Genomic DNA, 13,275 nt, shown 5'->3' on the forward strand with positions numbered 1-13,275 from the left:
AGTCACCCCTGGTTGAAAACCACTGCCTTAGACTACTCAAATACTCTTAATATGTATCAGTTTAATTTATCATTTGTTTCCAAAGAACAGTGAGATCAGCTATGTGAAACCTTTTTTTAGAGGGATCTCACTATATTGCCCAGGCTGGAGGGGAGTAGCTATTCACAGGCGCAATCATGAAGCACTACACCTTCAAACTCCTGCCTCAAGTGAAACTCCTGTCTTAGCCTTCCAAGTGGATTACAGGTATGTGCCACCACAAATGGGTAGATCTGTGAATTTTTTACAAAATGAATTCTTCCCTTTCTCAACACTTGAAAATTTGGCCGGGCGTGGTGGCTCGTGCCTGTAATCCTAGCACTCTGGGAGGCCAAGACAGGAGGATTGCTTGAGTTCAGGAGTTCAAGCAAGTACAGCCTGATGCAAAAAGGAGATCCCATCTCTACTAAAAATAGAAAAAATTAGCGATATGTGGTGGTGTACAACTGTAGTCTCATCTACTTGGGAGGCTGGGGCAGGAGCATCGCTTGAGCCCAAGAATTTGAGGTTGCTGTGAGCTAGGCTGATGCCACAGCACTCTAGCCCAGGCAACAGAGACTGTCTCAAAAATACATACATACATAAATAAATACTTGAAAATTCAACAAGACAAACTGAAAGACTAAACTCATGAAATATTTGCTAAAGCAAATAGTTTTCAAATAACATATCAAATTATCCATTCTTTGTAAAACTTGTCAACACCATGGATATCATAAATATCAGCTATCTTATTAAATTAATATTCCCATTTGTTTACCCTAAAAAGTTTAAGACAAATTTCTCCTGCAAAATTTTTGAAGGACAGAAATAATCAACTCAGATAGTTTACCTATTTTAATGGGTCATTTGGGTTATAGACAATATGTTAAGCAATAACTATAAAAGCTCATAACTTCTAGCTTTATTTATAGAAGCCACAAAAATAAAAGGCAGCAAAACTTTATAGAGGCAGAGCTATGGGCTGATAAAGCTGAGAGACTCCTGACTGGATGTTCGCTGGACACAAATTGTGAAAGAAATGGGTTTATTTGCTCAGGACTATTATAAGTTATTGTTGGTCACAGGCAGAATACCTTACTAAGAGAAAGCAGATGAAAGAAAAGAAAGTCTCCTTTTCTAGATTTCACCAAAAAAGACAAGGGGAAATGGCATAAAATTATGGCATTTTAATTTCAGCTGTGAAAAGTTTGAAATCTTCAGACAGCATACTCCTCAATGTCATAGTAATAACATTTACAATTAGAATAAATATTGGCACTGGAAAGACCCTTACATGGTACCTAGTCCAACTTCTAGTTTCAAAGATAAAGAAGAGTAAGATTTGGTGGTGAAGGAACCTTCCACTGTAGCCATACATCTTATCTCTTCAAAAACAAAATGTCTGAGGTAAATACAGCACAACATTATAACTTCCTGAAATTTGAGTAGTTACATGGGGATATTATACTACCCAATATGACTTAAACTTTTCAAAATTTAAAAATATTTTTTCTGTGAAAGTTTAAATTAAAATGAAGAAACTAGTAATATGAAGAACTACTAACAACCATTAAGATGGAGGCCCAGTAAGGTAAATGGCTTGTGCAGCACAGCACACCTTAGGCCTAGAACTCTGTGCTCTTTCAGATTTCAGATTTGCTAGTCCAGTGCTTTTTCAAATTTCAAATAATATTTGAAAACAATAAAGAATAACTGGAAATAATATTGTGAGTATTCTGAAGAATACTTGCTCTCTGCAGAAGGCACAAGACATTTAATTTCTTAAGTGTTTCTTTACTTCCCTTTTTTTGGCATTATACTTAGTGTGGTGGGGGGTATGTAAACAAAGTATGTGCTGTGGGCCCTACATATTGAAGGAGTCAACCAACTAATAAAAAATATTTGGGGAAAAAATGAAAAATAATAAAAAATAATGCAAATAAAAAATATAGCATACCAACTATTTACATAGCATTTACATAGTATTAGGTGTTATAAGTCATCTAGAGAATCTAGAGTTGACTTAAAGTATACAGGAGGATGTGCATAGGATATATACAAATACCAGGCCATTTTATATAAGGGACTTGAGCATCCTCCGATTTGGGTATCTTAAATTGGGTCCTGAAATGAATCCTGCGGGGTATACCAAGGGACCACCATATTGTTCCACAAATCACAGGGAACCAATCAGATGATCAGTAACTTATTATTAATAAAAACAGGCTCCTCTACAATTCAGGGCAACACTCACAGTTTTGTAACAGCATTGCCCAATATAAATATATGATCCACATGTGTAATCATAAATTTTAAGAGCCAGCCTTTAAAAAAGTAAAAAGAAACAGGGGAAATGAATTTTAATATAATTTAGCGCAATATATTCAGATATTATCACTTCAACACATAATCAACATAAAAAATTATTAATGAAGTATTACATTCTTATTCTCCTGCTACATTGGGAAAAATACATTCGAAACAGTATGCATTTCATACTACCGGCACGTTCAATTCCCACTAATCACATTTCAAGTGCTCAATAGCTACAGTGGCTAGTGGCTACCCTATTAGAGACTATTTGTTCCATCCATTTGAGTAGTTTTTCGGACTTCCCTGGAAAGCTGACAAAATTCCCAAATCTTCTGTAGAGTGATAAAGTACCCTCAAGGTCCCAAAAGCTCAACAAATAATTCAGGCAAATAAGCTTTTTAAAGCATGTGCAAGCATATTATTGTCTACTCCTAAATACTTAATCTCTAGGATAAAACCCTTGGCATAAATTTCTGGGCATGCAACCAAGCAGGCACCTAATTAATGACGGTGCTGGTCGAGGCTTGAATTTTTCTCTGCTGCTCCAAAACAAAAATGAAAGTCGTCTTTGTATGGGACGGAAAAGTAAACTACTAAGGGAAGAGATCATTTTCTCTGGAGCTGAAAGCATCAGGAGTTAAGAAGCCCTACGGACACGCCTTTCTTAAAGATCTACCTATCCTCTCCAAACCCGGCAACCTTAAAGAGAAGGAACCCAGTTCCTAAAAAAAACAAAATGATAGAGAAGATAACAGGAAAACGCAATTTCCTTTTTCTTTTTCCTTGCTGCCACTTTATTTGAGCGTATATAACCAGGCAACCATGCTCGCTCCACGCAGTACCGAGGCAGAAGAGGCTTTTTTGTTTTAATGCTGGGGAGCCCAAGGGGCCGCACTGAGTGCCGCGGGAAGACCCCCAGAGACGGCCAGGGCCAGGGCTTCGGCCTCGGGGGCTGGAAAGGTGCGAACTTAGCGCGGGCGTGATCGCGCCGCATCTCCCCGCCCCGGGCCGGCACCCCGGCACCCCGGGAGCTCGCGGGGGGCCGGGGCGGGCACAGGCCTCGGGCACCTCGCACCTGTCGCACCGCGAGGGGGTCCCGCCGGGCGCCTGCAGGGAGGCGGAGTCCCGGGCGGCGGCGGGTCGAGCAGGGCCCGGGCGGGAGGCGTCCGCGGCGTGTGGGCCCTCAGCGCCCGCAGCCCGCCGGCCGCGCCCCTCTCGCTTACCGCCCCAGATCCCCAGCTTCAGCTGGGACTTGTCCAGGTTCTCCACATAGTCCCCCAGGAAGCGGTTCAGCAAGTCCGCGACCACCGACTCCAGCACCATGGTGGGACTGAGGCGGCTGGGAGGAGCCGGAACCGCCTGGCGCAGCTGAGGGCGGCGACCCGCGCCGCGAATGACAGCCCCTCCGGCGCCGGCCCGCCCCCGCGCCGCGCGCGTGACCCCGCCAGTGCGCAGGCGCGCCGCCACCGGGCCGGGCCGGCGCGTGGGTCGGCGCGGCTCGGCGTCCTGGAGGCGACTGCGGTCGCGGCCACCGGGCCAGGGGGAAGAGCAGCCGGGAAGCCGGCTCCGGGCCTACCTTGAGGTAGGGCGGCCGTGCTCGAGCGGCCCGCACGAGAAAAAAAGGACATTCTAGAAGAAAAGGGGAGAGCCGGAGTTACTGAGCACAGGGACATCTATCTACTTGGCAGCTCTGCTTCCCAGCTGTCGCCTGCTGTGGGCCTCACACCGGCAGAGCTTACCGTCAGGACGAAAGCAGCCGCGGCCCCTTTCCCGGACCCGCCTCGCGTGCGAGCCGAGCGTCTGCTACGCGACCCCCCATTCCCTGCGGATCTGGAGGGGGAAGGGAGACTCCGCACTCTTGTCCTGCAAGAGTTCGGCTCCTCCTGGGCAGGGTCTCCACTGCTTTTTGCTGCTTGAAAACACACTGATCATTTAAGTGGAGGAGGGGAACAGAACCGCATTAAAATGGCAGATAGAATGAGAACTGAATATGCATTTTGTTGGAAACTAGTTCTTTTGCTCCCTCCTCCTAAGATTCGCTCTTAGTTAATTCACATGCCACTAATTAGTTACCTACCCCATTGCGAAAGTAAACAAACATAGTATTTCCTTTTTTTCCCTAAGTATAAGTAACCCGTTGTTTATATACCACTTAATTCCATGCTATCATTAAATTGCCTCTGATGCTTTCAACCTTGGTGCAGTTTAAGCACCCAATGAAATGCGCTTCTTTAGAGAACTGGAATTTTTTTTTTCTAAAATATATTTCAAAAGGCTGTTGAGGTTCAAGAAACAGAAAGAAACCTAACAAATGTTCAGATTATTTGTCGTCGCAAGCATTTATCAAATGCTTTGCCAGAAAGTAATCGCTAGGAGACTATTATTTTTAAACCACATAGGGTTGTGCGATTCACATATGATCGCAAACAAAAAAATCATGTATTCAAAATCTATTGAAGAAGAGAAAAAAGTCAAAATGGCTACACCTGGTGGTATGTAAAATTGAAGGTACAAAGAAAGAAGCAGTACTAACTATACTATCATTATCCACTTTCATCTTCAAGTCTTGCACAAAGAAAATAAATCCTTTACCATTTGTTTTTCCTAGCTAGTCACAGACAAAATACCTACGAGGTACTTTAGACTTCCTCACAGGCAAGCCTATCTGTTCTGCTTTTGCCATATTTCCTAAATTCTCCTTGTATCTTCTTCCCTGGACCATGCAATCACCTTGCAACTGGCCTCCTAGCCCCCAGTTTTTCTTCCTCCAGGCTATTCTTCACACTTCACCAGAGTTAGATTCCTAAGCACAGATGAGCTTAGGTTGATCACCTGCTCAAAAACATCCAGTAACTTCCCAGTGTTTAGAACACCCTCTTCAGACTGTCCCCAAGCTCTTTCTAGTCATTCCACCTAACAATCCCTTTCCCCTTGTATACTCACACCAAGGCGAACGTAAAGAAATATGTTCTGGTTGAGATAAGGCAGGCACCATAAAAAGTTAAGAAACAAACTGCTGAAAGGATGTATGATTAACAGTGCAAGACAATTTGAAAGACAGCAGGGGCAGTATGGCACCATCAGCCAGTGGAACTGAAGGTACAATCTTTTGGGAGAAGTAAGCAATATTAATGCCTTATATAATACAGTTAATTCCTTACAGTTCTATGGTACTTTACAATTTTAAAAGAATGTATAAATGTGCTTTTGTATGCATCATTCCATTTTATTAATATTCTGTTTCAGTTATCATGAGCTATCGCTATCATGTCGTTATTATGCCAAGGTAGGTATTTTCGTGTAATCCTCACAAAAGATCCGAGAGGTAAGTAATGCTGGTAGTAGTATTGTCCCCATTTCATAGACAAATTAAGCTCAAGAATGTTCAGCGACTTACCCAAAATCACACAGCAGGTATTAATTTCCTTTGCTTCCCTGAGCACTCCATTCTAGTTGTGTTGAATGTGATGGATGTCAGAACACCAGTATTTTATTGATCTTAAACTCTTCTTGCTTTCCTTGACATCCAGCCTCCTATATAATACTTTTATATTCAGCTTCAAAGTGCTCAGTTTCCTTTTACTCTGAGAGCACCTCTGGCCTTGATGGTATGTGATCTACTCATACTTGCTTCACAGAATTGTTTTCCAGCTCCATTACTGGATGTTCCCATGGCTACATCTGTGAGCTGGGAATGAGCAGTCTTCCTTGGAGCAGGTTTGTGTGTTCCTGACCCTGTTACACCATCGTCCCGAGTACTGGGTTGCTTATGCTTCCAAGTTAAGTAAAACATAAGGCTTAATGTGGTTACAGGGGACCAACCACGCAACGGCACGTCTCTGCTGTTTTCAAGAAATCATATACAGGAAATGCTCTTAAGGTGTTACTGAACAAGGTGAATTGTTAATAGAAACAAAGCAAATCTGCTTCACTTGGCTGAGTAGAGAAATGTTTTTAAAGGAAGCCATGTGTGAATCAGCTAATCCTTGGCCAAACATTCACAATAATAATAATAATGGTAATATAATAATAACAGCTAACTCTTAGCCAGCACTGCCAAGCATTTTTTCAAGCATATCTTTTCAACCCTCACAACAATCTTATGTGGTAGATGTTATTACCTCCATTTTATAACTTGGGCTCAAACAGGTTAATTAACTTGCTTAACAACTTCTTAGCCAACATAGACTATGAGCTCTGATCTGTGCTCCTCATTATTTTAACCAAGGGTAACCTGGGCTCTCACAGAGCTAATAGCATCTCGTCTCTTAAAAATGTTTAGTCAGAACACATGCACATGGCCTTCAAATATACAATTTGGTAATTATTCTCACATGGATTTAGGCCTGGCCCAAGAATTTTGGCCAGGAGTAGAGGTGATATCAAGACAAAGAGTAGCTAGTCAAGGGCATAGTAAACCCAGAAACCCACCAATCCTAAATACATAAATAATGTTCAGTAGTCTCTTCTTGCTCCTGCTTCACCCAGATTGAATTCAAATATTTCATCCTCATCATTTCATTCCTCTTCTGATGAGTTTACACAGCCAATATGATCTTGTACAGTCTGGATATACCTGCCTCTTATGGTGGCTGGAACCTGGGAAACATTCAGTAAATATTGCTTTGAATTAATTAATTAATAAGCACTTGCCCTCTAATAATAATAAATATTATACTAACATTGTGCATGTCAGGCTCTATGCTAACCTCCTCATATGCATTATCCTGTTTTTATACTCATAACAACCCTAAGGTTAGATACTATTACCAATTTTACATTTGATGCTGAGGCTTAGGAAGGTTAAGTAATTTGCTCAAGTTCACAGTGAGCTACCATTCTGGAATCAAAAATAGAGCTGACTTCAGACCCAATTTTCTTAACAACCTCCCTTCTATCTTTATTAACAATAATTATTATTATTAACCACCTCTATGTAGTTAGCACTCACCATGTTCCAGGCACTGTGCAAAATATTTTAAACTATTAATTCAATTCCCCAGACAACTCATTTTATACCCATTAGTAGGTATTATTTCCTCCATTTCCCATAAGGATAAGATACTTGACCTCCGAAACTCAGTTTTTCATCTGTAAAATAGGAATGATCAGAATTTGCAGGGTTTCTATAACAATTCTGGAAACTATGTAAATCATCTAGCACAGTCTGTGTCCTGGAAACAAAATGTGCATGCTCTATTCTGAAATCACCTTTCATGAATCCAATTTAATTCATTAAACATTATTTAGTGAATAGATTAGTTTGCAAGGCAGTATCTAGGCAGAAATCATACACCCAAGCCATGAACAAAATGCCTGAGATCTCTTTCAACCTAAGCTAAGCTGGAAGCAACTCTCTTACAAAATGAACACAGGTTAGTTTTCAAAAGGAAAGAGAAGGATCTCTCAGATGGGCCCATCCTAGAAAGGCCGGATGTAGTCAGAGTGGCTCCAAAGGATGATTCCAACAGCTCAGACATATACAAGGGTATACGTTCAAAGTCAAAAAATGGGCACACGTGGCTTAAGAAGTAGGTTGTGGTTTATTACATTGAGATATACAATAAAGTGCCCTAATCTTAAGCATAGTACACTAGGTAATTTTTTTTTTAATAAATGCATCCACCCCTGTAATGCCACCCAAATCAAGGTATGGAACGTTTCCAGCACTTCATACGGTTTCCCCTAACCGAGAGTGGTTTATAATCAATAAAGAACATCTAAAACCAGAACTGAAAATCAGAAAGCAAGTAAAGCACTTCGAAAGGTGTGCAACAGGAGGCCGGATTTGGGGAAGCGTATTAGGTAAGAATAAGACAAACCCGACTTGTGTCTTCATTTTAATTGTGGATGTAGCATGCTTCTATGCATACACATTGATTATGTCCGTCGATCCTCACAATGACTGCGATGTAGTCAAAACTTAACCTTCTTTTGCACAAGAGGAAGCAAACTTATTCAGAGTTTCCAAGGAGAATACCAACACCTGAAGCAGAAAAGAGGGAAAAAACTGGGTCTTCCGAATTTGCTCCGCAGATCCAGCCACGTGGCAGAGGGGAAAGGGAGGGCCTGGCATCAGGTTACCAGGCAGCGCGGCTCCCGGCAGTGGGTATAAAGGCTCACACCAGCTGTCCTTGAGCCCCGGTGCTGAACCCCGCCGCGCGCGCTTTGAATTTCCCGGAGACTACGCGCCTCTCCCGGTCAGTGCTCCAGGCGGACCAGTGCGGAGACCCGTCTGACAGCGGACGTCAGGTACCTTAGGAGGGACCCACCGGCTTGCTTAATTCCCTGGGGGCCGGGCAAGGGGGGAGGGGGGTTCGTCTCAGGTTTTCCTGGAGGGGGTAATCATTATTGTCTTAATTCTCGCTGAGAACTAGAACGCAATAGCCCTGGGATTCAGGAAACAAGACCGCCCTAAGAGCTGCTTAGCACCGAGGGTAGTGCGACCAAAATTAGAAACCAACATTTTGCAGAATCTCTGCCTTAGGCCGGCGAGGGAGGATGGAAACTAAAGCAACAAATTCCAAAGTGTGCATGACAACGGAATTGAGACAGGACGGGAGAAAAACAATTGTTTTTAAATCACTGAAAAATACTTTGCAATAGGGGCGTGAAGTGTCTTTTGCCTTCTCCCAAGGGAGGCAGAAGGAAACGCCCCTAAAGTAGAAGAAAAGGGACGGGAGTGACTGCACCCCGCGGGGCTCGCTCTGACGGTCGATCGGCCTGTGTTTGTGCGTTGCAGGCAGACAAGATCCAGCAGCCCCGTCGCCAGATGTGGTGCCTGGAGAAGCTCTGCTTGGGTCCCGAGCGCCTCCGCCAGGGCGGAGACTGGCTTCTCCCGGGTCGGGCCCGCGGAGCCAGGGCCCGCACCACCGCCGCGTGTGCTAACGTGCTCACACCGGACCGCATACCCGAGTTCTGCATCCCACCGCGACTCGTGCCCAGCCTGGCCTTGGCTGCGCTCCGGCATTCTTGGGGAGAAAAGGCAGAGGCCGACGACGGCGCCGGCCCCACCGACTGGGACCCGCGCTCGCAGGCGGCGCTCTCGCTGCCGCACCTGCCCCGCGCGCGCACCGCCTACGGCTTCTGCGCGCTGCTCGAGAGCCCGCACACCCGCCGCAAGGAGTCGCTCTTCCTCGGGGACCCGGGCGCCGCCGCGCTCCTCCGGGCCCCAGCCGCCCGGGCCGCGCCCCGCCCCCGGGCCCACACCTACGGCGGCGGCGGCGGCCGAGACGCCCCCTTCAGGTCCCTGTGCCTAGATTCGGCCGTCGCCCCCACGGGCCCCGGCGGCCCCCGTCCGCCCCGGGACGCGCTTGCCCTACGGGCCTGCGGCCGCCGCCTCCTGCGCGCCCCCGACGGGCTGCTGAGCCGCGCGCTGCGGGCCCGCAGGAGTCGCGGTCTGGCCCGCGCCCGCTCGGTGTCCAGCGGGGATGAGGACGCGGAGCGCGGCGCCGGCGCGGAGTCCCCGCCCCCGGCCCCCTCCGAGCGCCCGCCGTCGCTCCCCGGCCCGCCGCCCGAGCGCCTGGAGGCCGAGGGCACCGTGGCTCTGGGCCGCGCCGGCGGCGTCCTGCGCCTGGCCGCCGAGTACTGCCCGGGCAGCGGGCGCCTCCGCATCCGCCTGCTCCGCGCCGACGGCCCGGCCGCGGGCGCCCCCGAGCCCCGCGCCGTCGGCTGCCGCGTCAGCCTGGTCCTGCAGCCGCCCCGCGCCGCGCGCAGGCAGCGCGGCTCCGTGCTCCGGCGCAGCCGCAAGGCCGCGCTCGGCCAGGACTGCTGCTTCGACGGGCTCGCGGAGGACGAGGTGCGCCGCCTGGCCGTGCGCGTCAAGGCCGAGGACAAGGGCCGGGGCCTGGAGCGGGGCCGCCTGCTGGGCCAGGGCGAGCTGCCGCTGGGCGCCCTGCTGCTGCTCTGAGGCCCGCCTCCCTCGGGCGCTCTCCCCTGGGGGACTCTGGACTCTGCTGCTGCTTTGTGCAAAATAAACGTGTATTTGTAATTTTTTTCTAATCAGGCTTTTGTTTCAGAGATGCCCTTTGTTGGGAGAGATGCTACTGGATTAACTATCACAGTAAAAGATACGATATTTTGCGTAGATACCTTCAAAATTATTTCAGCAAATGAAACGGTGTATTGCAGTGCTTCCCAATGTAGACAGTCAGTTGCATAGACGTACCACACACTTCTGTTGGGAAATAATGAATTACATGAAGTGTTAGAACTAGAAGGTGTCTTGGCCATCTATTTGCTCCAATATCCTCCTTTTAAAGTTTCTTCATTCCACAGCATCCTTTGAGACCGTCTTAGAGCACGTATTACTTTTAAAGTATTAAGACCCTGGATTTAAAAAATGAGGCCAAGAGAGGTGGCGTGACTTGTCTAAGGTCAACAGCGAATTATTAGTAGGTAGTAGGACTCCAACCTGGTTCTCTTAGCTACATCTTGCTGGAAAAGCATTGGAGAAAATGAAGCCATTTTAATATTCTAAATTTAAATAATAATCATAATAGTTTTACACATTTTAACTTGTAAAACTATTTTATTTAACTATTTAACTATTTTATTTAACTGGTAAAACTATTTTAACTTGTCTTCTTAAGAGAACCCTAAAAAGTAGGCACTGCTATCCCCATTTTATAGATGAGAGTATTGAGGCACCAAATAAAGAGCCAAGTTGAGATTTGAACCCAGGCAAGCAGTGTATCACTTATTACTCAGATAAGTGATATCACAATGTCTAAAGGGCTCATCTTATTAAAGTTGTGAGATTGTGCAGCTTCCCTCTGAAATTGTTGGCTCTGAAGCTGATGTCTTCTCACATTCCTCACCCTCTAGTGGAAAAGCAAATATGTTGAAATGAGTAATTTATTACCTCATGATAATAACTTCAGGCATTGAGATGAGCTGCTGGGTCTGTGAGGAGGAAGCTAAATGGCCTCAGACTCAGAGAAACAGGGATGCCAGCCCTATGGGCACCAGGTGAGTTAATCTGCCAGAACAGGCACTCTAAGGTGTACATAGAACATTGTTCTACCTCTGGCTTCTGATAATAATAACAGATCTAATAATCCTGTAATTTAACAAATGACTTTACTTCATTCCTCACGTTCGCTCCCAGCCAGGCATGTTTCTTCTTTTATTATACACACAGGAGGAAAATATGTCCTACATGAGGGCTGGAAAAGTTAAAAATATTTAAATATGTGGTACATTATCAGTCTGGGTTCAGAAATGGTTTCTGCTTCCACTACACTTGTTGACAGTTTTATCCATTGGCGCTCTTGAAAAATGCTATTTGGAAAACAGTTCCAGTTTCAGTCACAAATCAGGCATGAACTGAATATGGATTATTGTGATGGGGTATTTACAAAGATGACCATTGAACAAGTGTGAAGAATACTATGAATCCTTTGACTCTATGAAAGTGAAGGACCTCCAGAAGCTTGCAGGGGTTGACCAAATGAATGATGACACGCAGTAGTTCAGATCTAACATGTACTTTTCTATGTAGTCAGTCACTATTTTCTTGGCCCTCAAGCCTACATTTTTTTTTTAATGTATAACGCACTTCATGATTTTAGAATTTTGGTACGGTAACTACTACTGACTTTACAAATATAGTACTTTAAAGGGAAAATAAATGGAGAGAGAAAAGAACTTGGCTATGTATAACGTCATTGTGGGGTTTTATTTTTCTGTTTTTTAAAAAAATATAAACAGATTGTGCTGATAATTTTGACAGCAAGGCTTTATTCCAGAAAACATTGCAATCACTATTGTCACTAGATTGTATACATGTCGTTTTATTAAGTAGAATTTTCCAAGAAAGTAAATCAACACATTTCAGGGACCTAAATTTTCCATGAAATTATGGTGGTTATTTCCAAACAGAATCTCCATTAATGCCAAGTTATGGTTGATTGAATAATCTAAGAGCCTAATCAAAAAGATTTTAAAAGGACTGAAATAGAATCACAAATCATAAAATCATGGAAATTCAGAATTGAAAAGAACTTTAAGAATCATTTTGTGCAAATCTATGTATCATAAATGTGGAGTAGAGAAGCAAATTTTAGATTGCCCCAAATCACACTGTTAGTACTAGAGCTTGAACTGGAAAGAATTCTATTTTCATTTTGTCCTTCAATCTAATGAGTCTTTTCACCACTATTTCCAGGAAAGTAAAAACATTTGTACAATTATTTTTACATCACTGACCTAATTTGAATTTTTTGCATTTAAGAAATCTTATTTGCAGTACAAATCTTTTCAATATCAACGTTTCTGGGGCAAATTTAAATTTTGTATACACTTTGCTGCCCTCTAGTGGATCTCCCAAATGTTTTGCCTGTGGCTGTATCTCCTTAGTATTAGACCATCTCAACTAAGTAAAGACCAATCTAGTGCCCAAACCTTATGTTCTTGGAGATGTTTGCTAATATTAGATTGTGGTGAAGATTTAAATCTCAAAAAACTAAATACATCTATTTAGTTATTAGCTATTCTTGCTAAGAGCAGAAGGTGCCAAAAAAAAAAAGAGAAAAACTTTCCCCAGTAATAACGAAGTTAGTATGTGTGGCAATGGCATGTTGTTTGCAGAAAACTGTGTTGAGTGCTCATGTTTCTCATCAAGCTTTAGGCACCCCATCTTCTCCACAAATTATATGACCTGATCTTTCCTCTTTGTGGTTTAAACATCTGAACATACTCAAAGAAAAACCCTACACAACAAACAGGGAATATGCCAGTATAAATGGCATTAGGTGAGTAAAAATTTCTAAGTCACTGCATTGTCCTTGGTTTTACAAAGATAAGGCATTCTACACCTAAAATACTAGCTTCAATATGGCCCAAACATGCCTAGAAGATTGTATCTTTGAATTTAATTATTTTTTTGAGACAGAGTCTCGCTTTGTTGCCCAGGCTAGGGTGAGTGCCGTGGCATTAGCC

At 44.4% G+C, this 13,275-nt stretch overlaps 2 protein-coding genes across 5 annotated transcripts in view; one reads left to right on the top strand and one right to left on the bottom strand.

The window, feature by feature from the left end:
- VPS13C (vacuolar protein sorting 13 homolog C) overlaps positions 1 to 3,765 on the bottom strand; it is a 165,730-nt gene extending 161,965 nt beyond the window's left edge. For 3 of the 4 annotated variants that reach the window (XR_012919788.1, XM_076004438.1, XM_076004437.1), the window contains exon 1: positions 3,558 to 3,765. Coding sequence is in view for 2 of the 4 variants with exons in the window: in XM_076004438.1 (XP_075860553.1) it covers positions 3,558 to 3,657 (100 nt within the window). In the remaining 2 variants the exon portion in view is untranslated. The remainder of the gene's footprint in view (positions 1 to 3,557) is intronic. The other variant, XR_012919789.1, reaches the window with a different exon arrangement.
- A 4,684-nt stretch (positions 3,766 to 8,449) lies between these two features.
- On the top strand, positions 8,450 to 12,281 carry C2CD4A (C2 calcium dependent domain containing 4A). The gene is made up of 2 exons (XM_076004440.1): positions 8,450 to 8,586; positions 9,077 to 12,281. The coding sequence occupies exon 2, from the start codon at positions 9,107 to 9,109 to the stop codon at positions 10,241 to 10,243; it is 1,137 nt and encodes a 378-aa protein (XP_075860555.1). The 5' UTR covers positions 8,450 to 8,586; positions 9,077 to 9,106; the 3' UTR covers positions 10,244 to 12,281.
- The last annotated feature ends 994 nt before the right edge of the window (positions 12,282 to 13,275 follow it).

The sequence above is a fragment of the Microcebus murinus genome, chromosome 6, assembly GCF_040939455.1.
Source record: "Microcebus murinus isolate Inina chromosome 6, M.murinus_Inina_mat1.0, whole genome shotgun sequence".
In the NCBI taxonomy this organism is placed as follows: Eukaryota; Metazoa; Chordata; class Mammalia; order Primates; family Cheirogaleidae; genus Microcebus; species Microcebus murinus.

Excerpts from the sequence above, each read along its gene's own strand:
- C2CD4A (XM_076004440.1), top strand. The coding sequence starts at position 9,107 with ATGTGGTGCCTGGAGAAGCTCTGCTTGGGTCCCGAGCGCCTCCGCCAG.